We start from the raw sequence: 24,310 nt of genomic DNA, 5'->3' as shown, positions 1-24,310 counted from the left end.
TGTTTTAATAGGTATAAAATTAACTATAACATCTTTTTTTGTCTGTTTTTCAAGACAGGGTTTCTCTGTGAAGCCTTGGTTGTACTGGACTCACTTTGTAGACCAGGCTGGCCTCACAGAGATCTACCAAGGCTACACTCAGGAGCCCCATCTCAAAAAAACAAACAAAAACTGAATAACGAATATGTATCAAAAATTTTAACATCAAACTTTGTAAGAAGAATCTGGAAAAACTTTGTTCAACAGTAAAGTGCAGTCTATTTACACAGATATGTGTACTTTTTTCCAGACACATAAAGAAGAACCCTTAAGACTTTATTTGAAACATTATTAGAGTATTTATCCTTACTTAGGCATAGGCTAGTTGATGGTACATGCTTGTAAAGCTGGCACTGAGGAGCCTAAGAATCAGAACTACAGTGATTTTGAGGCTGTCCTGGGGCTGTAACAGGCCTAGTCCCAATCTAGCCACCGTTACACAGTGGGGAGAGCCTGTCTCAAATAAAGGGGAAGTACTCAAAAAGCACAATGGTCACTTATGAAACTGAAAAGCACCATACTCACTTGCTTTCTTCATCCAAAAGATGGAGCAGTCCTGTTGGTTTTTTGCTAATAAGATTTATGCAACAAGTATTATCAATATAATCTATGTTGTGCCAACTGATACCTTCAGTTCTATATTCCTCCTGGAAAAAAACAAAATATCAATTTACTTAACTTGCAGAAAATATGACAACAAAATTTGGTTTTGGTTTTGGTTTTGGTTTTTGGTTTTTGGAGACAGGGTTTCTCTGTGTAGCCTTGGCTGTTCTGGACTCACTTTGGAGACCAGGCTGGCCTCGAACTCAGAGATCCACCTGCCTCTGCGTCCTGGGTGCTGGGATTACAGGTGTGCACGACCACACCCGGCTTTGTCTTGGTTTTTGACTAGGCTGCAGCTGCATATGGTTTTATCTGGGTCATATAGCCTATTACACTGCTTGACATGTGTGTTTATGTACTAGTACCATTTTTTTTATATAACTCTTTACTATAACTTGAAATCAAGTTTAGTGGTATTTCTTGCATCCTTCTTTGTGGTCAGGACCATTTTGGCTACTTGGGGTCGTTTGCACTTCTGTGTGAATTTCAGGGTTTTTATTTCTATGAAGTGTGACTGATGGTGACTGCTCTGAATTTACATCACACTTCTGACAGTAGAGCTATGTTTACAATAGTAATTCCTCCATTCATTCCATTTTTTAGTGCCTCCAGTTCCTTTATCCAGTGTTTTCAAGACCTCATTGTACCTGTCTTTCATTTCCTTGATCAGGTTTATTCCCAAGCTATTTTTCTTTCATCTGATGTAATTAAGAGTCGAATTATTTCCCCAATATCATTTGCTGAACATATTTTCCAAGGTTTTGGGAGTGATCACTAATTCTTAGCATAAAAATGTTTTGACAGGTATAAAACTAAGTATAACATCAGCTACACCCCACAGCATGCTGGTTAACTGTGGCTAGTTTCTAGTTTATCCATCTTCTAAACTACTGAGAAGTATATTTACTTGGTTTTCGTTTTCTGGGAGAAATTGTTTGGCAGCAGTGGGTGCTGAACTTTGGGGATTTCACACATGCTAACAAGTGTTTTCCCATTATACTATATACCCAGCCTTAAAAGGGAATTTTTCTTTTTTTGTTTGTTTGTTTGTTTTTGTTTTTGTTTTGGGACAAGGTATCTTTGTGTAGCCTTGGCTGTATTGGAACTTTCTCTGTAGACCAGACTGGCCTCAATCTCGAGATCTACCGGCTTCTACCTTCCAAGTGCTGGGATTAAAGATATGTCCCACCAACACCTGGTGTTAATGTTTGGAAAGCTGACCCTTACTTTATGTTCCAAAACAACAAAAGCACTAATTTTTAAGTATTCCATGTGAATTCTTCAGATGTGGTTCCCTATTCCACATATCATTACCTGGATCTCAATAATCAGTTAAGTCCAGGGAAACTGGCATACTGACATGCAAGGTAAAGAGCAATGGTTACCCACCTATTAAATTATTCAAGACAGCAAGTCAAAATATCTCATTTACAATTTCAAGTATATGTTCCTGATTTTAGTTTTATTAATTTTTGTCTCATGTATTTGAAGGTATTTTTTCAGGTACCTATAAATTTGGGACTGTACACTAAAGAACTGATCTTCTTTGCATTATGAGATATTTCCTTTTAAACTTAGTAATAACACTAAAATCTTTTTTAGTAATGTTTCACAAACCTTTTTATACCATTTTACTTTTAGCTTTGTGTTTAACATTTGGACTGCTTCAATAAACTGTTTGCTGTTTTTCAGTCTGATGATTTTTAGCTACTAAAGCAATCAATTCATTTACGCTTAGTGTACTCACTGGCTCCTTACTATCCTTTTGTCCATTTATCCTGTTTTCTCAGTATTCCTTCTCATTTTGTTGCCCAGGCCCTTCCAATAGCCATATGCGCCAGTCTCAGGTACTTCTTTTATACTTCCTTTTATTATTCTTTGTATTGCTTGGTTATTTTTGCTCTGCTTATAATCTTCATTAACTTGGAAAATTTTATAATCATTTACTATTTTGTGAATATTCTAGAAGTTATAACATGCATTGTAACTTATCAATATTTAACTACCAGTTAATACAAAGATGTCACAATTTTTGCATGGGATATTGCCTGTGTGTATCTTAGCTCTATTTAAACATTAAACTATGAGTCTTTATCTTTGTCAAATTTAGTAATATACTTATTTATATTCACCTACTTTAAAATAATTTCACTGTTTTTCATTCATTTTTGAACATTTGTGCTACAATAGAAATATAAATAATAAGCTGGCCTAAATAGTAAGTTTTAGATTTAAGGAAAATAATCTAGTATCTTTGTTTCCCAAAGTTTACTCTTTAGAAATTATTGCTATTTTATAAATACACACGAATAAGTAAATAGGGGATATGGAGACGTGGTGACATGTTTCATAGTAAGAATGGCAGGTTAGACCCAAACATGAAGTTTTTTAGCAGAAAATTAAAAAAGGTTTTGCTTTGTTTTTGTTGTTGTTTTGTTTGGAAGGGGAGGCAGGTAGGATATGGAAGTAGTATTCCTTCAAGCAAGCCAAACAGGGTGACATCTAATAGTTTGGAAGCAACTGAAGGAGCTTAAATAGTACCCAAGAGGGTAAATCCTATAGAAACATAAAGGATGTGAATCAACTCCTATACAGGCTCAACAATGTCTGAGCCCACTTGGTGGTACGACACTGCCATTCTTGGGCTGTCCATTACTGCACTGCACCCTCAACACACCCCAAAAAAAAAAAAATCACAAAGATTCCATTTTGCTGGAAGAAGGTGAAGACTGAACCTGGCCTTAAAGCTTCAACAAGCTCCTTGCCCTGAGAAGAGCAGGGTGGAAAAGGCAGCTCAAGAGATGTAGCCCCTATCAGTTGTCTGAGATGACAGCCGTAGTAGACAAGCCAGGAGCCCAGGCTGGGACCGTGGACTCATTCCTACAAAGTCCTGAAGGCACCAAGAAGTAAGTTCAAAGTCTCTTTCTACTGAGATGCTCCTGCTATACCTTTAACCAGAGAAAGCAGTCATGGACATGGTACTGAATGGGTGTTTCCTTTAACCTCAGTGAGTGAGAGAGCTTGTTACATATGTGGGAATAGCTTTTCGTGGGTCCTGCTGACATCAAAATGGTCACATATAGAACTGTGCCTGTGACTGCCAAGATACATATCTGTGGGGATAAAATGAATGCCCTGGCATCCACTTACCTAGGTGCTCTAGGTGAAAACAGTAAGGTCAAAGAGTGCTGGGAAATGGTGCCCAGGAGAGCCTCGTAGCAGGAGGGTTGGTAGCAATACTTTTAGCAGCAGTCTGCAAGTTGACTGGCTTTTTAGGAATGGTTCAAAATCCAAGGTGTAAAACAGTTATGACAATGATTCAAAAGTTTAAGCATGAGGGCAAACATACAAATATTTATTAGATACTTACTTGCTCCAACTTAAAGATGTGCTGATTAAAATAGTGCTGTAAACGCTCATTAGCAAAATTAATACAGAACTGCTCAAAACTGTTATTTTCATAATCTTCAAACCCAAAAATATCAAGAACTCCAATGGACAAAGTCTGTATAAGCAAGAGAAAATTTATTTTAAAACAAATCTCCAATTTACTAATACTGCAAGTAATAAAATACCCTTTCTGCAACAGTTCTGGTTCTGTCTAGTATCCAAATAAAATATACAATGATTAACATCTGTTATCGCTATTGTAAATTATCAGGTAAAATCACTGTAATAGGAAAATGTACTTCATTCTAATTTTAGAAGCATATTTGGGGACTAGAAAAATAGCTCAACAATTAAAGAGAACATACTGCTTTTGCAAAGGACCCACCTTCAGTTCCCTGCACCCACATCAGGTGACTGACACATCGTCAGTGACAATAACTTCAGGGAATCTGAACCTCTGGCCTATGTGAGCATCAAACGAACTAACGAATGAACACACACACACACACACCCCTAAAAAATTTTTTTTAATATTTATTTATTTATTTATTTCAGACAAGGTTTCTCTATATAACCTTGGCCATCCTGGACTCACTTTGAAGACCAGGCTGACTCAAACTCACAGAGATCCACCTACCTCTGCCTCCCTGAGTGCTGGGATTACAGGTGTGTGCCACGATGCCCAACTTAAAAATGTAATTTTTAAGTTTAGAAATAATATATGTAATGACACCCATTTGTTAGAAACATTTTAGATACATGGATATTTATTAACCATTGGAATTCAAATGAATGGATTTTTAGAAAACTGCCTTATGACAGAGGGTAAAACACGTACAATGGTAACTATAACAGACCGTATTGTCCTGTTCCAGTTACCATATGATAATTTACATCCATGTTTAACAACTTTTCTCAACTTTTAAAATAATAATTAGTTAAGAACTGATAAAGATGTAGATTTTAGGTGTGAGGGGGATGAGAGAGACATTACCTTAACTCATCCATGGCAGTGTATTTGTATATTTTTAACTATCTAGAAAATTCATATTTTGGGGCTTTAAGGCTAATAGACAAATAACTAAAGTAAGCTTTTTTTCTATTGTAATTATTTATTTAATAATACAAATCCTAACAAGTAATTTCTGTATTACAGTATCAAAAATACAAAGTACAGGGTGAATGAACTATTAGCTTAATTTGAGAAAGCAAAGATATCCCTCAACTCAAACATTCCTAAGTCCTACCAGGGGACAGAAACAACAAAATCAAAGGATTACCTAAGTGAAAGATCAGTAGGATAAAGTTATTTCTGTTTATGACAAGAAAACTATGTAATTCTTCTTAATTTGATCTCAACCACAAATAAACAATTTTGCTATCAGTACTAATTTAGCAGGTACACAAAATAGCTCAGCAGGTAAAGGCATTTGACATCAAACCTGACAACCTAAATAAATCGTAGCTTGTAGAACCACTTGGTGGAAGGAGACAACTGACTCTCAGAAGTTTCCTTTGACCTCCTGACAGACACACATACAAAATAAACAAATAGATGCTAGATAAATAGACAAATAAATATTTGTAAGGAAAAGAGCAGTCTAGAGACAGAAGCAGAATTTGAGTCCAAAGCCAACATAAACATCACAGGGAGACTTTTGTAAAATTAATTAACTAATTAATTAAGTTTAAAACACTCATTAGTTCTAAAATTTTTTTCACTAATTTCCTTGTGTTCAGTATCTGAAATAGTGCTCAATTTCCAGCTAATAGAGGACAAAGATGTCTACTCTTCTCTTTCTGGACATCTGACTTCAAAGAATTACTTTTAACACCTTGCTAAGATGACTCAGATTCAACCCTAATATCTCTTACCAAGTTTGACTGTTAATATTCCTTGTCAATTTGCCATAATCTAGAACCTCCTAAGAGACTGGTCTCAGGGACTGTTTGTGAGGGCATTTCCAGAGAGTGTAACTGAGGTGGGAAGACCACACTGAATGTGGGCCTCACTATTCCACTGGCTGGGTAAGAGGGGAAAAAGGTGGTGTCTCAGGGTGAATACAATGAAGAGAGAGAAAACTGACACCAGAATCCAACTCTTTCTGCTTCCTTTCTGCAGATGCAATGTGACCAGCTACCTCAAGCCCTTGGTGGCCTAACTTACCCACAAGGGAAGGCTGTACCCTCATAATATAAACCAAAATAAAGTATTAAGTTACTCTTGTCAGAAATGCACCACTACCCCAAGCTCAATCTCATTCTAACAGGAATATCAAACTGTTGTTAAAATGGGAAGTTTTCCATTGGCGCTAGCAGATACAGAAAGCAAACAAAAATGATAAACATAACAGACATTTCGAAAACTGTCTCAAGAGATTTTACATAATTCTAGTTACAAAAAAAAAACCAAACAAACCTAGACGCGTATAAGAAAATGAAGTAATGTCCTTCACAAATAAGTTCATTTAATAATAATAATATTGGGATTTAAATTTATAATTATGGAATTCATGAAATATTAAAAAATACTTTTTGAGTCAGTAGGATTACACAATAAAGATGACATTTTTGAATCAGATTAAGTAAACGTCACCATAATGGATGTTAAAAATAAAAATGAATCTGAAATTATTAAAACTATATGTATATAATCTGTCACATAAATGCCAGAGGTGGGTGTGGTAGTAATCACCTATAACTCGAGAGGAAGAAGCAGGAGAATGGTTAGGTCATGCCTAAACTCCAATATCCTGTCTTTAAATTACTAGCAAAAGAACAAACAAAAGGCAGGGCACGGTGGAACACCCCTTTAATCCCAGCAATCAGGAGGTCAAAGCCAGTAGATCTGTTAGTTAGAGGCTAGTCTGGCCTACATAGTGAGTTCCAGGACATCCAAGGCAACTCTGTCTCAAAAAATAAAACAAACAAACAACAACAAAGAAAAAAGTCCAAGCAAACAAAAGTTGTTATTTGAAAAAAATTAAATTCTAAAAATTTTATAAACTAGGATTAAAAGAAGCCTTCCTATGTAAGTTAATACATAAATTATAAAGACAGAATGACACATATAGACGAACAAATGTATAGCATCAATAAATATTTTAAAAGTAACTAAGAGAAAATATTTGCAGTATGCATGAAACTAAATCTCTAACATGTTCACAGTATCTCCTAAAACTTCAAGTACTCACCAGTTTATTAAATAGTCTCAGGTAAAATGTAATACAACAGATCTTTACCTTAGTATTGTGTTCCAAATCTTTACTATTCAGAAGCGCATGATTAATACGAAACACTATCCAGTCAAACAGAGCACTATATAAAGACTTAGCCATCGAGTTTCTCACTGTCACAGCCTACAAAACACAAAGAGAATTATGAGTGCAAAGTAGAATGGTAATAATTTCACTAAGAAACAGTAACGAATGTTTTTGTGATCATTTCAAAAGAAAAACCTATTATTAAATTAGAAACTAGTTTTTCTTCAATTTAAATAGCCTATAATTGAAGTTTTCTATAAGCATTCATTAATTTAGTCCAACTCTAGGAAAAAATTGCCATGAAATGTAAACAATGTATGAATTGCTCAGTTCAAAGCATTTTTTACTGATGGTTGGGGCATATTTTCTCCCAAATAAAGGTGGTAAATGGGAAGTAGGGAAAAAAAATGACCATACCAACTACAATGAGAGAGACTATTCTAGGTTAGTAAAGAAGTCTGGCCTGGCAGGGTGGTTCCACGTCTTTAATGCCAGCACTTGGGAAGCAGAGGCAGGTAGATCCCTGAGTTCAAGGCCAGCCTGGTGTACACAGTGAGTTCCAGAACAGCTAGGACTATACAGAGAAACCCTGCCTGGGGGTTGGGGGAGGGTGAAAAAAAAAAAGAGGAAGAGGAGGAGGAAGAATAGATAAAAGAAATAAATTTGGCAGCAAAAAAGGACATTACCATTTGTGGACTTCTCACACTCTTAAATCACAGCCGTAACACTATCACACTGATTCTGCTAGCCATCTTCAGTTTGTAATCTACAGTGCTGTAGCAGTGTTTCACCCCAACGCACAGTAACAATCTCTTAATTGGGGGGATTATGAAATTTATATTTTCTCCCGGTTCACTACTTTCTTGGTACTATCCAAGCAGTGTAAATTTGTGGGGTGAGGTGGGAGGGAAGAGTGGGAGCAAGACAAAGGAGTTGGCTCAGCGGTTAAATAACTTGTTAGAAAAGCAAGAGGACAGGAGTTCAGATACCCAGCACCCACATAAACATGGGATGGGCATGTCAGCCTTCAGGTAATTCCATGTGGGAAGGAGGAGACAGGGACTTAGCAAGCTGAGTACCTAGAAAGCTCTAGGTTTCACTGAGACCTTACTTCAAAAAAAAGTAAAGCTTAAAAAAATACATATGCATGCAAATATGCATACACATGGGAACACATGGCAGGGGAGGCTATGAATTCAAGAGATTCTGAATATAGAAAACAACCTAAAGCCAGGCCTAGTGGCTCAACACTGTAAATCCCAGCACTCAAGAAGTTGAATCAGGCACACTGTCATGAATTTGAAGAGAGAGGAGAGGGGAGAGGCTAGGCTCACAACCAAAAATATTCATGAAGCAGTAAACTACAAGCCATATGCTATTTCCCTCAGAAGGGGAAAAAAAAGAGAATCTCATTAAATTAAGCAATGTAAAATATTTGAAACAAAATAAGCATAGGCTATAGGCATTTCTATAATAATGAATTTTATGAGTTAAGTTCTTAAGTTAAAGATCAACTTCATATTCAACCAAATCTATTTGGTTGTAGGAAACAGAATTTTTATTTTTAAAAACAAGTCATAAAGAATCCACACACAGCAGATTAGTCTGTATTTTCCCTGTAACTTCCATCTCACTCTGTACTCCAGCTATTCCTTCTGTAATGCACTCTGTCCTACCACTTCCATTTCTAATCTGTCTCCCATTATTCAAAAGTCATTACCCAGTCCCACTGGTCACTCCAAATGTCACTTGTTTTTCCTTCCATTAGCATGTCACCATGCTACACAAAGCAAACACCTTTCTCCTTAACTACTACAGCTTCAGAACTCATCTTGCCTTCACTACCCACATGGCCTTCAAATATCCTATTCCCTGTTGACATGTTCTATACATTTCCCTCCCTATGACAGCTAATTTTGACTATTAACTGATGGCTACGATGTTAGAAATTTACACGTGTGTGTGTGTGTGTGTGTGTGTGTGTGTGTGTGTCAGCAAGGGCATTGCATAGGTAACAATACTGTAAGAACTCTAACAGAATCAATAGTTAATTCCACTGATAGATTAAAAATCTGACAGAGCAATGGGAATTGGAGGAACTATAAAGGGTAGTGCCTGAACGGAGAAACTAGGTAACTAGAGCATGTCTTGGGGTTTTATCTTGCCCTAGTCCTGTCTTGTGGTGTACACTGCTTCCTCGCTGCCATGAATAGCTCTGTCCCGATGTTCTTTGCCTCACCATGAGCCCAGACACACAAAGCTCTCCTACAGTGGACTATGAAACCTGTAACACAGTGAGCCAAAAGTAAATCCTTCACCCTGAAGTCATTTTCTGATGTATTTTGACAGAGCAATGAAAAGTCAGACTAACAGACGCCTCAACTTAAGTATAAACTCTAAACATGACAGACTTTATTCTTTTTGTTTGTTTGTTTTTGGGTTTATTTGGGGGTTTTGTTTGTTTTTGGTTTGTTTGTTTGTTTGTTTTGTTCTTCAAGCCAAGAGTTTCTCTGGATAGCCCTGGCTATCCTGGAATTTGATCTGTACACCAGGCTGGACTCAAACTCACAGCGATCTGCCTGCTTCTGCCTCCGAAGTGCTGAGATTAAGGGTGTGCGCCACTACCACCCAGTGGACTTTATTCTTGTAATTACCATTTGATACATTATAATGGTGAAATATTTTTAAATACAAAATTAAAGATCTCTAAATCAGTTGTCTTCTTAATGTATTTACTTATTTGGAAACATTTCACTGCAGTGCCTTTACTGCTAAGCTATCTTGCCAGTCTCTAACTGATGTTTTAGTTGGTTTGGTTTTTCAAAATAGAGTTCTCTGTGTGGCTCTGTAGCTGTCCTGGAACTTGCTCTGTAGACCAGGCTGGCATAAACTCATAGACATCCACCAACCACTGCCTCCCAGATACTAAGTGGTTTTGACTTAAACTGCACATGACATGAAATACCATGCCACCTCTACTTTCTAAGACTAGACACTGACAGACAGTCAAGATGGTGGGGGATCAACCAATATGAGGGACACTATTACTTCAGTCCAACCTATAATCATAAGAAAAAGAATGCTATCAATAACCTATAAACCTAGAAAAGAATTAAAATGGTATCACAGACTGGATAAGCACCTTATCATCATCCACTAACCTACAAAAGTAAGCCATGTACAAACTCATATGACCCATGTAAATTGCCACAATAATATCTGTGTTATATCAAATTACAGTGCTGCCAGAATATTAATTTTAAAAAACCTAAGGAAACAGTTTAGTTTAAAGTAGACTTTCCACTGACTCTTTGTATAAAATGTCAACACTTAAGGACCTACACACATTTTAAGCCCTAATGTCTAGTACACTGTTGAACAAAAAAAAAAAAAAAAAGTTTTCATTTTTGTTTGTTTGCTTGTTTCAGCATGCACAGGGCTTGCACAGGTCTGCACCACGTCCTCTGTGGCTTTCAGTTCAGTGTTTTCATGGGATTCCTGAGTGTGCAAACAAGTGGGTCTCTGATTTTTTATACTTTCTCTTGGGCTCTTTTTCCTTCTGCTGGCTTGGCATGTCCAACTTCAATGTGACAATTTTTGTTTAATAAAAAACCATTGAATTTAAGCTTCAAAATCTATGAAGAATTTGTAATTTTTACTAGAAAATATCCCAATTAGTATATTTTCCTGTCATCTTCATTTTGAAAATAGGAAAGCAAAACAAACAAACAAACAAACAAACCTACAAACCCTGTATTCTAGAACAGGCAAAATATTTTGACATTCAAGAAAATCATACCTCTGCCATTTTATATGGCAAAATAAGCTTTTCTCCCACTGTCACTGTCTTCCTTGTAACTAATGCTTCAAATAGCATCTCTTCTTTAACCTATAAAGCAAAAAGGCATAATCAATACGTAAGATTTATGACAGACTGACATATTGAAAAGCTAAGTAAAAAAAAAATTTAATGAAAGTCAAAGATAGGCAATGAATATAAAGAGATGCAAAGAAAATACATAGGAAATCTTGCTAATAGCTTAAGTAGAATTTAAGCATACCACTAACCATACTTTCTCCACCTAAAATAGGAAGAAGAATAAGAAAAAAAGGAACAAATGGTTTCTTTTCAAATGCTTTTATGTGAGTGTTTAACCCTATAAGAGAGAGCTTGCCTTCCATGTGAAAGGTCATGGGTTCTCACCAGAATTTCTCCCTCTCTCTCTCTCTCTCTCTCTCTCTCTCTCTCTCTCTCTCTCTCACACACACACACACACACACACACACACACACACACACACCTAGATTTCACAATCTAAAGATAAGAATGTGGACTAGAGGATGAGAGCACTCCTTTGGAGGAGCACTCTTAGCGAATGTTCTAGAAATTTATTTTTATAATTGAGTATTAAACTTCTATATAAAGATGCTGCTTTCTTTGTTTTTACTCTTACCCTGGAAGTAAATACTATCATATTTATTTGTGACAGGGTTTCACTCTGTAGCACAGTCTGGCTTCAAACTCATGGTGAACCTTTTATCTAAACCTTCTGATTGCTGAGGTTTCATGCATGCACCATCAACACTTGACTGAATTATTAAGATTTTTTTTAAAAAAATGCAGACTGGTTAAATGGTTCAGTGGTTAAAAAAACAAAACAAAACAAAAAAAAAACCTTGTTCTTGCAAAGGATCTGATTTCAGTTCCATCTCGAATATGGTGGGTCACAACCTTCATAATGACAGTTCCAGAAAATCTGACATCCTCTTGTAATCTTGTTGAGTATCAGGTGGTACACATACATTCATTCATACATACATACATACATACATACATACATACAAGCAAAACTTATACACATAAAATAAAATACAAGAATTTTCAGTAAAAAAAAAAATCCTGATGTGTGCACCTGTATGTGTACAAGGCGTGTGTGTGCTTGGGTACATTTATACAGGTGCTGTAGAAGGCAGCAATCAATGTTGGGTATTTGCTTATTTCTGCCCATTATATTTTGTATTGTTTTGTTTTTGTTTTTTGAGATGAGATCTCTCTGAGCAGCCCTTGTTGTCCTGAACCAACTATGTAAACCAGGCTGACCTCAAATTCACAGAGACCCATCTGCCTCTTCCTCCTGAGTGCTGGGATTTAAGACATGGCCACTATGCCTGATTCTACCTTACTTTTTCAGATAAAGGTCTTTCATGGAATCAGAGCTCACCAACTGGCCAGCTATACTGACCAGTAAGCTCAGGGTATTTGCTTTTCCTGCCATCCTCCCTCACATTCACTCTCCCAGCGCTGGGGTTACAAATGCACAACCAAACCAACTTTTACTTGTGTGTGTGATCCAAACTCAGGTACTTATGTTTGTAATAACAGGCACTTTACAAGCTGAGTCGCTTCCCAAACCCTGAATTTCTCTTTTAAATTCCCTGAACCTTTCTTTAACTAGTCTCTGATTAAGATTAGAATTCTTGGCACTATGTCCAGGCGCCATGTCCTAATTGACTATAATACTAAATGATTGATTAAAATATTACCTGAAATGCCTGGTTGAAATCTAGTCTATGACCTTCAAAATTATAACCTTGATACACAGATACAACAGTCTACATCTTGGTAAAAATTTATTCCAATGAGTGGATCTAGCTCCAAATAAAGGCCTCTTTTTTCCATCCTCTTATGTCACAATATCATTCCATTGAAGTTAATAAGCAATGACCAGTGATATATAAAGAAAATTAAACACTGCAGTTAGAGATATAAAAAAGAGGCACCCAATGCTCTCAATTGGCACTATAGCTTTATAATGGTCACATAATCGTAAATAATTAAGTTTTTTCCTCTTAAAAACTAACCTAAATTATGCCAAGAAGGAGGAACTGGTTTAGACTTCCAATGAAGAGGCATATGAACCAAGATTTGAAAGGTATTATTTGAAATTTCAAATTTTAAAAAAGCACATCAAACTATTTTTAACTATTCCAAGCCAGAAACAAGTGAAATGCTCTTCAGTTCATGAGCAGATAAGCAACTGCAGTGTACACAGATAATGTAAAACAGTATTTTTCTGTTTGTTTTTGAGACAAGGTTTCTCTGTGTAGCATTGGCTGTACTAGAACTCGCTTATAGACCAGGCTAACCTTGAACTCAGAGATTCACCTGCTTCTGTCTCTCCAAGTGCTTGAATTAAACTGTGTACCACCACCCACCCGAGCTAAAAGGATGTTATGTTAAATGTGTGCTACCAAGTAAAATATACCAATTTAGAACTATTATCAACTCTATAATTATAATTATATTACATGTGGAAAATACAAACTGTAAGGGGAAGTTTTAGAGCTGTAAAAGAGTTCAATAAAAAACTATAACAGTGAGCCAGGTGGTGGTGGTGCAGTGCTGGGAGGCAAAGGCAGGTGGATCTATGTATTTGAGGCCAGACTGGTTTACAGAGCGAGTTCAAGGACAGCCCAGGCTACACAGAGAAATCCTGTCTTAAGAAGGAGAAGAAAGAAGAAGCAAGAAGAGAAAGAAGAAGAAAGGAGGAAGAAGGAAGAGAAAGAAGAAGGAAGAAGGAAAAAAGGAAGAAGAAAGAAGGAAGAAGGAGGAAGAGAAGAAGGAAGAAGGAAGGAGGAGGAGGAAGAGGAGGAGGAGAACAACAACTCCTCTAACAGTGGACACGTGACTTCACACATCTGTCAAAACATATTCAGCACAAAGAGTGGACCCTACTATATACAAATTTTAAAAACACTGATGGCATTACCCCTAATTCCAGAAGGAGTATGGGCCATGATGAGAGACTCTAGCTTTATAAGGTATGAAACAATCCCAATGAAGGAAGGGGTAAGAAAAGGTGAAGGGTTAAACACACTGAAAACAAATGTTAGAATTTTCCTCTAATTTAAAATCATTTTCCACAAGGAAACAGGTGTTAATTTAAATACATTACAGATTTGTAAGAGGAAAAAAACTGAATAGTGTAAAAATTGGATTTACAGACTTTGGTATGAAATCATTAGTTTTATACAAATTATTACATGTAAAATTTCTGTTGGTACAAGTAAAATATACTTAGATATCTCTCTTGGTCTTTCAGATGAGAAAGCCTAAAAGAAACAACATCAATCAGATGGGGTACATCTGGTAAAATTAAGAGCTAATTGGAAATTGTGACACACCTAACTCCAGGACAACAGTGGAACACAGTCTGAGATACAAAGAAGCATGGGACCTGATCTTTAAGTCCTCCTAAAGCCACTAACAAAAAGATTTAAAGGTTGCACCTCTTTTCTCTGGTCACTAAGACACTTACTTCATCTCCAAATAAAATCATCTCATCACAATTTTACTGAGAAACCTCAAATTGGAAAGAGCAACATTAGCATGGGCCCAGGACATTTTACAATCTAGAGTGGAAATATTTATTCCAATCAACAAAACGAAGGGATTCTATGTTGGGGGCAAGTAAAGGCAAGGGAGAAGACACAGCCCTATGGACCCTGGCACCCTCATGAGTAAAATAAGGCAGGGATCCACAAAGAATTCCAACTTCTGCAAACACTATTTTAAAACAGTATCAAATAAATTCATTTTTAACTACATAAACCCATTTACAAGTTAGAGGATATATAAAATACAAATAAGTTACCCAGTACCTAAAATAAGGACTGAGAATAAATGACTCACTTCTAATAATTCTGAGACAATAGGCAGTACTTCAGGATTACAGATATCAATAGAGTCATCCCGGTAAGTCTTCTTTTTATAGGAAATATTACCCAAATGTAGTATTGCTGAGAGCAGAGAGAAAATCCTATGAAAATAAAAGCAGAGATTAAAGTTTCCAATGTGTATTCTCAAAGCTCATTTCACCCCAAAATCCAAAACAAATTCACCAGTACAAAGTATGAAGTTTAATATTAACAAATGGATAGAAATTTTAACCGAACTTTACTATTAATTGTATGTCAAATATTAAGAAATTTACTTTACATCTAATATTATACTACAATACACATAATATTACATATATTATTTCAGAAACAATAAATAGGAATCTCCAAAAGGGAGACCTTAGAATCCATATTTTATCAGGTATCCTAGGAAACTTTTTATAATTAATCTTATTTTTTAAATCTTTGCCTACATCTTATGGGACCATCGATAACTATTAGTTTTAATTACAAGGCTGGTGGAATTTACTAACAAATATCATGTCTACACTATAAAATACTTTCAATTGGACCCTCTTTTACCTACTTCTCTCCTGTACAAATGCCTTCTACTCAGCATTAATCTCTTAGGCTAGAGAAATGGCTCAGCAGTCAAAAGCACTGGACACTATTCCGGAGGACCTTAAGTTCTATTGCCAGCACCACACAGTGCCTCACAACCGCCTGTACCTGGGGTTCTGATATCCTCTTCTGGCCGCAGGCATGCACATGGTGCACAGAAACACATACAGGCAAATAACCAATATACACATAAAAATAAAATTTTAAACAAACTTTAAAACTAACACTTCCACTTGTACATTATATCCCATAATTCCAGTTGACTCAGGAAATGTACTGTCTTCATTTCCTAACTCTCACTTGAATTTTTAAGAACTTTTATCAACATTCTGTTTATTTTCTCTTATTTTAAATAAATCAACATAGTTTCCTACTTACAAACAAACTTACTGAAATACTAACTCAAACTCCTTGTGTGTTCCTACTCACTACCATTTAACAGCTGCTGCAATCTCAGGGGTTACCAAGGACTTCTTCCAATTCGATAAGAAAACATCATGCCTTAACTTACCTGACAGTTGAGACATTTAATACAGCTGAACACCCAGTCCTTCAATAGCTAAAGAGGCTGTTGTAGAACCCTGAATCTGAAACCCAACCCTCACACAGCAAGGACAGGCTTCCCGCAAATATCCACAGGGTTCAATACAGTCTTCAGGTTTCTCTGAACACCAGCCCACACAAACATGTGTACATGTGCTCACAAAGACACACAGACATAAATGAATGTTTACACACACACATGTGCAAGTGCGCATACACACACACACACACACACACACACACACACACACACAATTTTTAAAGCCCTTCAAGAGGGGATGAAGAGATGGCTGGCTCACAAGTTAACAGCAGTTACTATTCTTGGAAGAGGACACAAATTCAGTCCCCAGCACTCACATCAGATGGCTCACAAAAGCCTGAAACTGCAGGGAATCAGTCACTGTCCTCCAAAAGCACTATACTCAAGAGCACAAACCCATACACAGACATATACATACACACATGATTAAAAATAAAGATAAAATATATTTTAAAGTATCCTAAATGCACATATCTATATACATTATTGACATATTACCTTCTAAGGATAAATATAACCTATTGTGAAACCTAACCATCTTCTTAAATTTTCCAATAATTAAAAATTTTATAATAGATGAATTTAACTTTGAAAAATCAGAAAAATATTTTAAATAAAACAAACATTTCTTCAGAACCAAATAAACTTTAAGAGATGTTTGATCAAACTGGGCATGGTGGCACAGGCTTTTAATTCCAGCACTCAGGAGGCAGGCAGGTGGATCTCTGTGAGTTTGAGGCCAGCCTGGTCTACAAAGTGAATCCAGGACAGCCAAGGCTACACAGAGAAACCCTGTCTTGAAAAACCAAAGAGAGACAGAGAGACAGAGAGACAGAGACAGAGAGAGAGAGAGAGAGAGAGAGAGAGAGAGAGAGAGGTGTTTGATCAACACGTAGTCACAAGTCTACTTTTTTCAGTAACTTAAAATTAGGAAATACAAGTCAAATCCAAAGGAATAATTCATAAAAGTATCTGAGATAAACAGAAAAATAAATTCAGTATCACTAAAACATAAAAACTAGAATTCAAAACTAACACAAGTGTATGACCCACTTTTTGTATATTTGTTTTTTAAAATGGTACATTAATATTCTCACAAATTTACAAATAACCTAATATAAGTAACATATATATAGATACATAATGTAATGTAAGTCTATATTAAAAGATCTTAAAATATAAACAGTAATCATGATTTATTTTTTAAAGTTTGGTTCTTGTTGTTTTGTTTTGAGACAGGGTTTCTCTAGGTAACCCTGATTGTCCAGGCTAGTCTGAAACTCCCAGAAATCAGCCTGCTTCCGCCTCTAGACTGCTGAGTTCTGTACCACTACATCCAATTGGAATCTTGATTCTTAAAATGTTTATAATCTTATTTTAGGAGAGAAAACAAGTAACTAAAGAGTAGGTATCCAGAATTCAGCTTTTAACATTAGGGTCACTCAATCGATACATATCCTGACATGACATTCAGTTATTACTTTGAAAACAGCTAGATACAAAAGTGTGTGTTTATAGTTTGAGCTACTTGGAAAGCTAAGGCAGGCAGTCTCAACAATACGTAATAACAGGACTCTGTCTCTAAAACTAAACAGATAAAAGCTATGAAAGAAGTATTTCTGACAAGAGACATGGTTGCTTCTTTAATTTTAAATAGTTTGCTTAAATATGTTACTTGATTTTCAAAAATAAATGCTTTTGGTATATGAATGTTGCTGTGCTGTACATGCATGTGTCAGACTGAACACATATAGAATACATGTGACTGAATGCACATGGAGGACTAGGTATCTTTTACCTAAGTTCTTACCTAAGTTCTTACTTAAGTTCTTCAACTTATTTATTATTTTATGTGTACACCTACAAGTATGTCTATGCAACACATTCAAGTAGTACCTGCAAGGCCAGAAAAGGGCAACAGATTGCCCTGGCACTCAAGTTACAAATGGTAGTGAGGGGTCATATTGGCATTGGGAACTGAAGAACAGCCAGTGTTAACCTCTGAGCCATTTCTCCAATACACAGGTGTAAGAAATTCTCTCTCTATCTTGAGGCATATATTAAACGTAAGGTCTCATGCTAAACCAGAACATGCCGTTTTGGGCTATCCTGGCTATCCAGCTGGCTCCAGGGATTCCCTGTCTTACTTCCTATCCTCTGGGACCATCATGCCTACCAGGCTTTTCTGATATGGGTTCTGAGGATCTGAACTCCATCCCTCATATATGCCCAGCAAGCACTTCATACAATGAGCCATCTCTTCAGCCCTACCAAAAGTTTTTATATTTATATTTTCTTCATATTACCATGTATGAAGGCTTTGTGGTTTGTTTTGTTTGTATTTTGGGGGTGCTGCTGTTAGTGATTGAATCTATGGCTCTGCATATGCAAGGAAAGCACTTTTATCATGGAGCTATACCCACAAATCAAGAATTTTTAATATAACAGGAAACATGTAAATATGCTGAATATTGTATATTATATATAGACATGTATGACTTAACATTAAGAATAACCCGTAGGAGGTTCCAAGATGGCAGCGTCCAGTATGCTCTGTATCTGATCTACTGCACGGAGACCAGGGATTTGAATGAAGCCACAGACCGCTGGATCTAGAAAACTGTAGGTGAGTGGGGTCCCACAGTAAACTTCGAACCCCTACCCAGATCTAGCCAATGGACAGGACATTCTTCAGAGGTGAGTGGAGAGTGGGGTCTGACTTTCACATGAACCCTGGTGCCCCATATTTGACCACTTCCCCTGGATGGAGAGACCTGGTGGCACTCAGAGGAAGGCTAGCAGGCTACCAAGAAGAGACTTGATACCCTATGAGCCTATACAGGGGGAGGAGGGCCCCCTCAGTCACAGTCATAGGGGAGGGGAGTAGGGGAAAAGTGGGAGGGAGGGAGGAATGGGAGGATGCAAGGGATGGGATAACAACTGAGATGTAATATGAATAAATTAATAAAATATTTAAAAAATAAAAATAAATAAATAAATAAAAATAACATGTAGAAAATAAAAAGCTGTAAAAAAAATAAAGGTAGTAGTTTTTAAGTTGTATCTATGAATAGGCTTCAAGACATTTCAAATTACATGTCAATGTTAAAAATACATTTTACCGAAGTATTTTAGCTTTCATCAGCTCCTCAATATTTATATAGTTAAAAGGGGGGAGGAAACCTCAAATCGTCATATGACCAAGCCAATAACGTAACATTTATAAAACTGCTTGGAAGAGTTGAGCACCATAACATATGCCTGTAATCCCAGCACTAGGGAGGCAGACCTGTAAGTTTAGGGCCAGCCTGATCTACAAAGTAGTCCAGAACAGCCAGGGCTACACAAGGAAACACTATCTCGAAGAAGAAAAAAACAAACAAAAACAAAAACAAAAAAAAATGTTTAAAAGAACCAAGGAAAGTTTGGTTATGACTGTTATGAAACCTGAGGCCTGCTCCACAGAAAAGCAAGGCTGATACTGTAACCATGGCCAAAGGCCCAGGAGACTAAGAAGGTCATGACCCCAGTAGAGGGACCTAGTACTGTTTTTTGCTGAAGACTTTCTGTCAAACTGCTTTCTAAACGTTTATGTTATAACCACTGATTAGTGCTGCTCTCGACCATACTCAAAGAAGGTTCTTTTTGCAGTAGGCAGTCAATGCAGAGACTCTTATCTGGTCAAAGTGTTAAGAATAAGTGACTATCAAGTACTCTGCCCTAGACGACACTTTTGTATAAATCCCACAATGCTCAGAAAACAACGCAGAAGGCAGAGCCAAGAGCCAAAGAATGGAGAAGAGTGCTGCAAAATTTTGTCTTCTAACCATTACACGTCACTGAACTTACCAACTCACAAAACCTACAGTGACCTGCAAAAGCTCTGCCCGAAGTCGAGCCCGGGCTTATCATCCCACATGGCTACGGGAGGGGCTCGTGAGGCTCCACCCCAGCGCAGGAGTTATTGGCAATTGGTGGCTACTTTGGGAGAGAACGTCGGTTTTCTTCATAGATAATGGCTGCAGGCAGTCTCCATGCTTACACAAACAACACTAATTCCGTTAAGTAACTTACAGAAAAAAGAAAAGGAGGAGGAATCTGAAAATTGATATAACAAAGACATATTGTATATATGTATGAAATAGTCAAAGAATAAAAAATGCTTTTAAAAGAACTAAGATAAAGAAATCTTTCAAAGACACATGATGTTTTGTTTACTACTGGAAATACAAAACTAAAGTAAATGAGTAAAAATTTTAAACTCACTGTCTTCTTGTCTTGGGAAGAAATCCTACCATTTCCATGGCCAATTGTAATCGTTCAAAATCATGCCTCAAATCTTCTCCCTCCACTGTGAAGCAATCCTGCTTAAGACAAGAGTTAGGAAAAAAATATATCAAAATTACCTGTTAAAAAGCAATGTGAAAAAAAAAAAAACAATGTGAGCCATCTATTAATTTAAGTAGAGCCCTGTGTAAATACAAATTAGAACTACTGGGACATTTTCACACAATCAGACTCATTAAAACTCTTAGAGAGATCTATCAAATGTTAAGAGTACCATTTTTCTTTCCTTAACGATCACCAGCACAGGACATCTACTGGGACAAGGTGAAGAGTTAGCAGTATTTATAAAATATATGGATACCAAGTTTGATTTTTAGTAGTGCTAAAGATTTTTAAAGACTTAAAATATATAAGAATCCAGGCGCAGTGGCACACACCTGTAACCCCAGTAGTTGGGAGAGGCAGAGGCAGGCGGATTTCTTTGAGTTCAAGGCCAACCTGGTCTACAAAATGAGTCCAGGACATCTAAAGCTACACAGAGAAACCTTGTCTTGGAAGAAAAACATACATATAAAAAAACTTAAGTCCATAAGCAGATGTTAATTTGTTCAACAAATCTTAACAAATGTCTATTATATATAAGGTCTTGAATAAAACACATCCAAAAATTACAACAGTTAGTATACTGTTGAGATAAATAAAAGGAAGCCTAGATTTATATAACATAAACCAGTTGGTGTTAGATAAGTATATTAAGAAAAATTAAAAATAGCAAAAATGAATGAATGAATGAATGAAAATACATATCATAATGATCAACCAAAAAAAGAAAGGGATTATGTCAAAATAAAAGCCCTCTCTCAAAAAACACACATCACATGAATCAGTAAGAACAGTTATTGAGGGCCTTGAAAGAGCAATCGTCATGTTAAAATACTTGCTGCTCTTTGAGACGACTCAAGTTAATTCCTTGAACTGACATCAGGTGTCTAATAATCAATCACCTGTAACTCCAGCTTCAAGGTAGTTGATGCCCCTTTCTGGCTTTAATGGGCACAGGCATACATGCGGCATGTGTGTGTGTGTGCGTGCGCGCGCAGACATACAGACACACACAATAAAATAAAAATATTTTTTAGTTATTGAAGGATAGCAATATAATTCAGTAGGAAAAGCACTTGTTCAAGCCAGACAAATCTGAGATCAATCTCCAGAAATCACATAAAAGCAGAAAAGAGAACTGCTGTCTTCAAACAGTTGTCCTCTAGTTGGGCGTGGTGGTTCACACCTGTAGTTCCAGCACTCTGGGAGGCAGAGGCAGGCTGTGAGTTTGAGGCCAACCTAGTCTACAAAATGAGTCCAGGACAGCCAAGGCTACCCAAAGAAACCTTGTCTGGAAAAAAAAAAAGCTGTCCTCTGACTCCACGCATGCCTGAGACATTCGCAGCTACACACATACACATATCAAACCCACATAAAATACTGATAAATAAACATATTTTAAATAGCTATAGCTGACAACACTGACTCTATAGGCTAAGGTTCCCTAGTGACCAGCCTGGTGACATAAGTTTGATCACCAGGATGCACACAGCAAACTAGGACACCTCCACTCCTACATGGTGGCGTATTCGCTGTGGCACACACATGCATGCATTCACATATATATATGTGTGTGTGCGTATACAATAAAATTTTAATTATATATTTAAAACTACGTACGGGGGCTGGAGAGATGGCTCAGCGGTTAAGAGCACTGTCTGCTCTTGCAGAGGTCCTGAGTTCAATTCCCAGCAACCACATGGTGGCTCACAACCATCCATAGTTTGATCTAATACTCTCTTCTGTCATGCAGGTGTACATGCAAATGGAGTACTCATATACACAAAATAAATAAATAATTCTTTTAAATAAATAAATAAATAAAAAATAAAACTACGTGCGGAGCCCAGAGAGGTAGCATGAGCCTATAATCCTAGCACTAGACAGGCAAAAGCGGGAGAATAAGAAGTGTGAGGAAAGCCTCAGCTGCACAAAGAGTTTAAGGCCAGAAGGGAGAGGGAGAAAGAAAATGATTGTTGAGAACTATATTTTTAAAGTATTTTAGGCCCTAGAGAGATGATGCTGACATTAAGAGTGCTTGCTATTCTTCAAGAGGACTGGAATTCAGCTCCAGGCACTCACTAGACAACTTACAACTAACTAACTATAACTACAGCTCAACAGGATCTGTCATCGTCTTTTTTTTTTCCTTTTAATCTGTCTTCTTATGCAGGTAGTCACATGCACTAACTGACAAGCCACATACACACATGTACACATAAATAAAAATAAAATAAATCTCATAAAAATTAAAAATCATATAAAAATATATATTAGTCAGAATATGGTAGCATATGCCTATAACCACAGTACTCCAGGTGCAGAGGTAGGGGAAGCACAAACGCTATGCCATCCTGAACTGCAGAGCAAAATCCCATTCTCAAAACACATCAAGTAAAACAACTAACCAATGAACGTGTTTTAGTGTAATCTTTGCATTTCAGCTTACAAAATAGTCAACAGTAACATTACAAACACAATCCTTTACATGTTCACACATCAAAATATCTCAAACTTCAATTTACTTTTTAATGTCTATCTTCCTAGGGAATATTACATTAATTATTCAACGGACAGAAGAATTGATGTTTTATTCACCACAAATCACAAGCATCAAGTCAGTACCAAGATCAAATTACTGAACTAAATGTGGAGGGGAAAAAAGGTTCAAAATAAATCAGAAACTGCCAATCAAACCTTGGCTACTTGGAACCTGATTCCAGTAACCCCATGATATTAGATATCTACATTACAATTCACAATAGTAGCAAAATTACAGTTGTGAAGTAACAGCAATAGTTTTATGGTCCAGGGTCACCCCAACATGAGGAACCTTGTTAAAGGGTCACAGCATTAGGAAGGTTGAGAACCACGGTGCTAAAGGAACATAGCATTAAAATGACTCTTGATGACATACTGCTGTATTTTACATAGATCAGCCCTCAGCTGACAAGTATCTTCTTGCAGTAGATGGAACTACAGAGACCTACAATACGCAAGGAGTGGGAGGTTTTGGAGTATGCAATCCTAAATAAAATGTCTTCACCAAAGAATCTGCGTGGAAGATGCAGAAATATTATAAAAAACCAAAGGTGGTGGATGGCGCCAAAGAAACAGTGCTTTACAGATACAACAGGATTCCACACTTACGAACTCACAGACTGTGAAAACAGAAAACCTGAAAAAGTTGAAACCAGAAAATCCTAGCACGAAGAAGTAATCACAAAGTTACACCAGGTACTAAGAAACTATTGTCAACTGGTCACTTATGGGAAAGAGAAAATCAGTTTTCTCCGACAGGGTGATACTGGGTGTATAACCAACACTCCAAAGCAGGTCCCATGCCTTGGAGTAATCAACCAACACAAACAGAATTCCCTACTTGTTGTGTACTTTTCAGTTTAGTTTGGTTTGGTTTTATTTTTATTATTTTGTCTTATTGAGGTTTTTTTTTCATTCGTTTGTTTTTTCTTTGAGAGAGAATGTGTGTTCATCAAGCTAGGTTAGTAGGAAGGGGAGAAGATCTGGGAGGAATCAGGTGAGAAGAAAAAATATTATCAAGTATGCCATACAAAAAAATCTTAAATAAGAATAAACATGGAGGCTGGAGAGATGGCTCAGCAGTGAAGAGGCACAGTCTACTCTTCAGAGGTCCTTAGTTTAGTGCCCAGTGAGCACATGGTGGCTCACAATAATAATTAATGGGATCTGATGCCCTCTTTTGGCATGCAGGTGTACATGC

The 24,310-nt window shown here is 36.8% G+C and overlaps 1 protein-coding gene across 6 annotated transcripts in view; it reads right to left on the bottom strand.

Moving 5' to 3' along the window:
- Positions 1–24,310, bottom strand: part of MYO9A (myosin IXA) — a 173,646-nt gene that overhangs the window by 102,309 nt on the left and 47,027 nt on the right. For all 6 annotated transcript variants that reach the window (XM_084782524.1, XM_084782527.1, XM_084782526.1 and 3 more), the window contains 6 exons: positions 20,446–20,543; positions 14,989–15,115; positions 11,095–11,184; positions 7,275–7,391; positions 4,013–4,147; positions 565–686 (listed from right to left, as the gene is read on the bottom strand). In XM_084782524.1, the coding sequence (XP_084638650.1) occupies positions 565–686; positions 4,013–4,147; positions 7,275–7,391; positions 11,095–11,184; positions 14,989–15,115; positions 20,446–20,543 (689 nt within the window). The remainder of the gene's footprint in view (positions 1–564; positions 687–4,012; positions 4,148–7,274; positions 7,392–11,094; positions 11,185–14,988; positions 15,116–20,445; positions 20,544–24,310) is intronic.

This window comes from Acomys minous (assembly GCF_964271855.1).
Source record: "Acomys minous genome assembly, chromosome: 5".
NCBI lineage: Eukaryota > Metazoa > Chordata > Mammalia > Rodentia > Muridae > Acomys > Acomys minous.
Note: the sequence above shows the minus strand (reverse complement) of the source record. Positions and strands in the feature narration are given on the sequence as shown.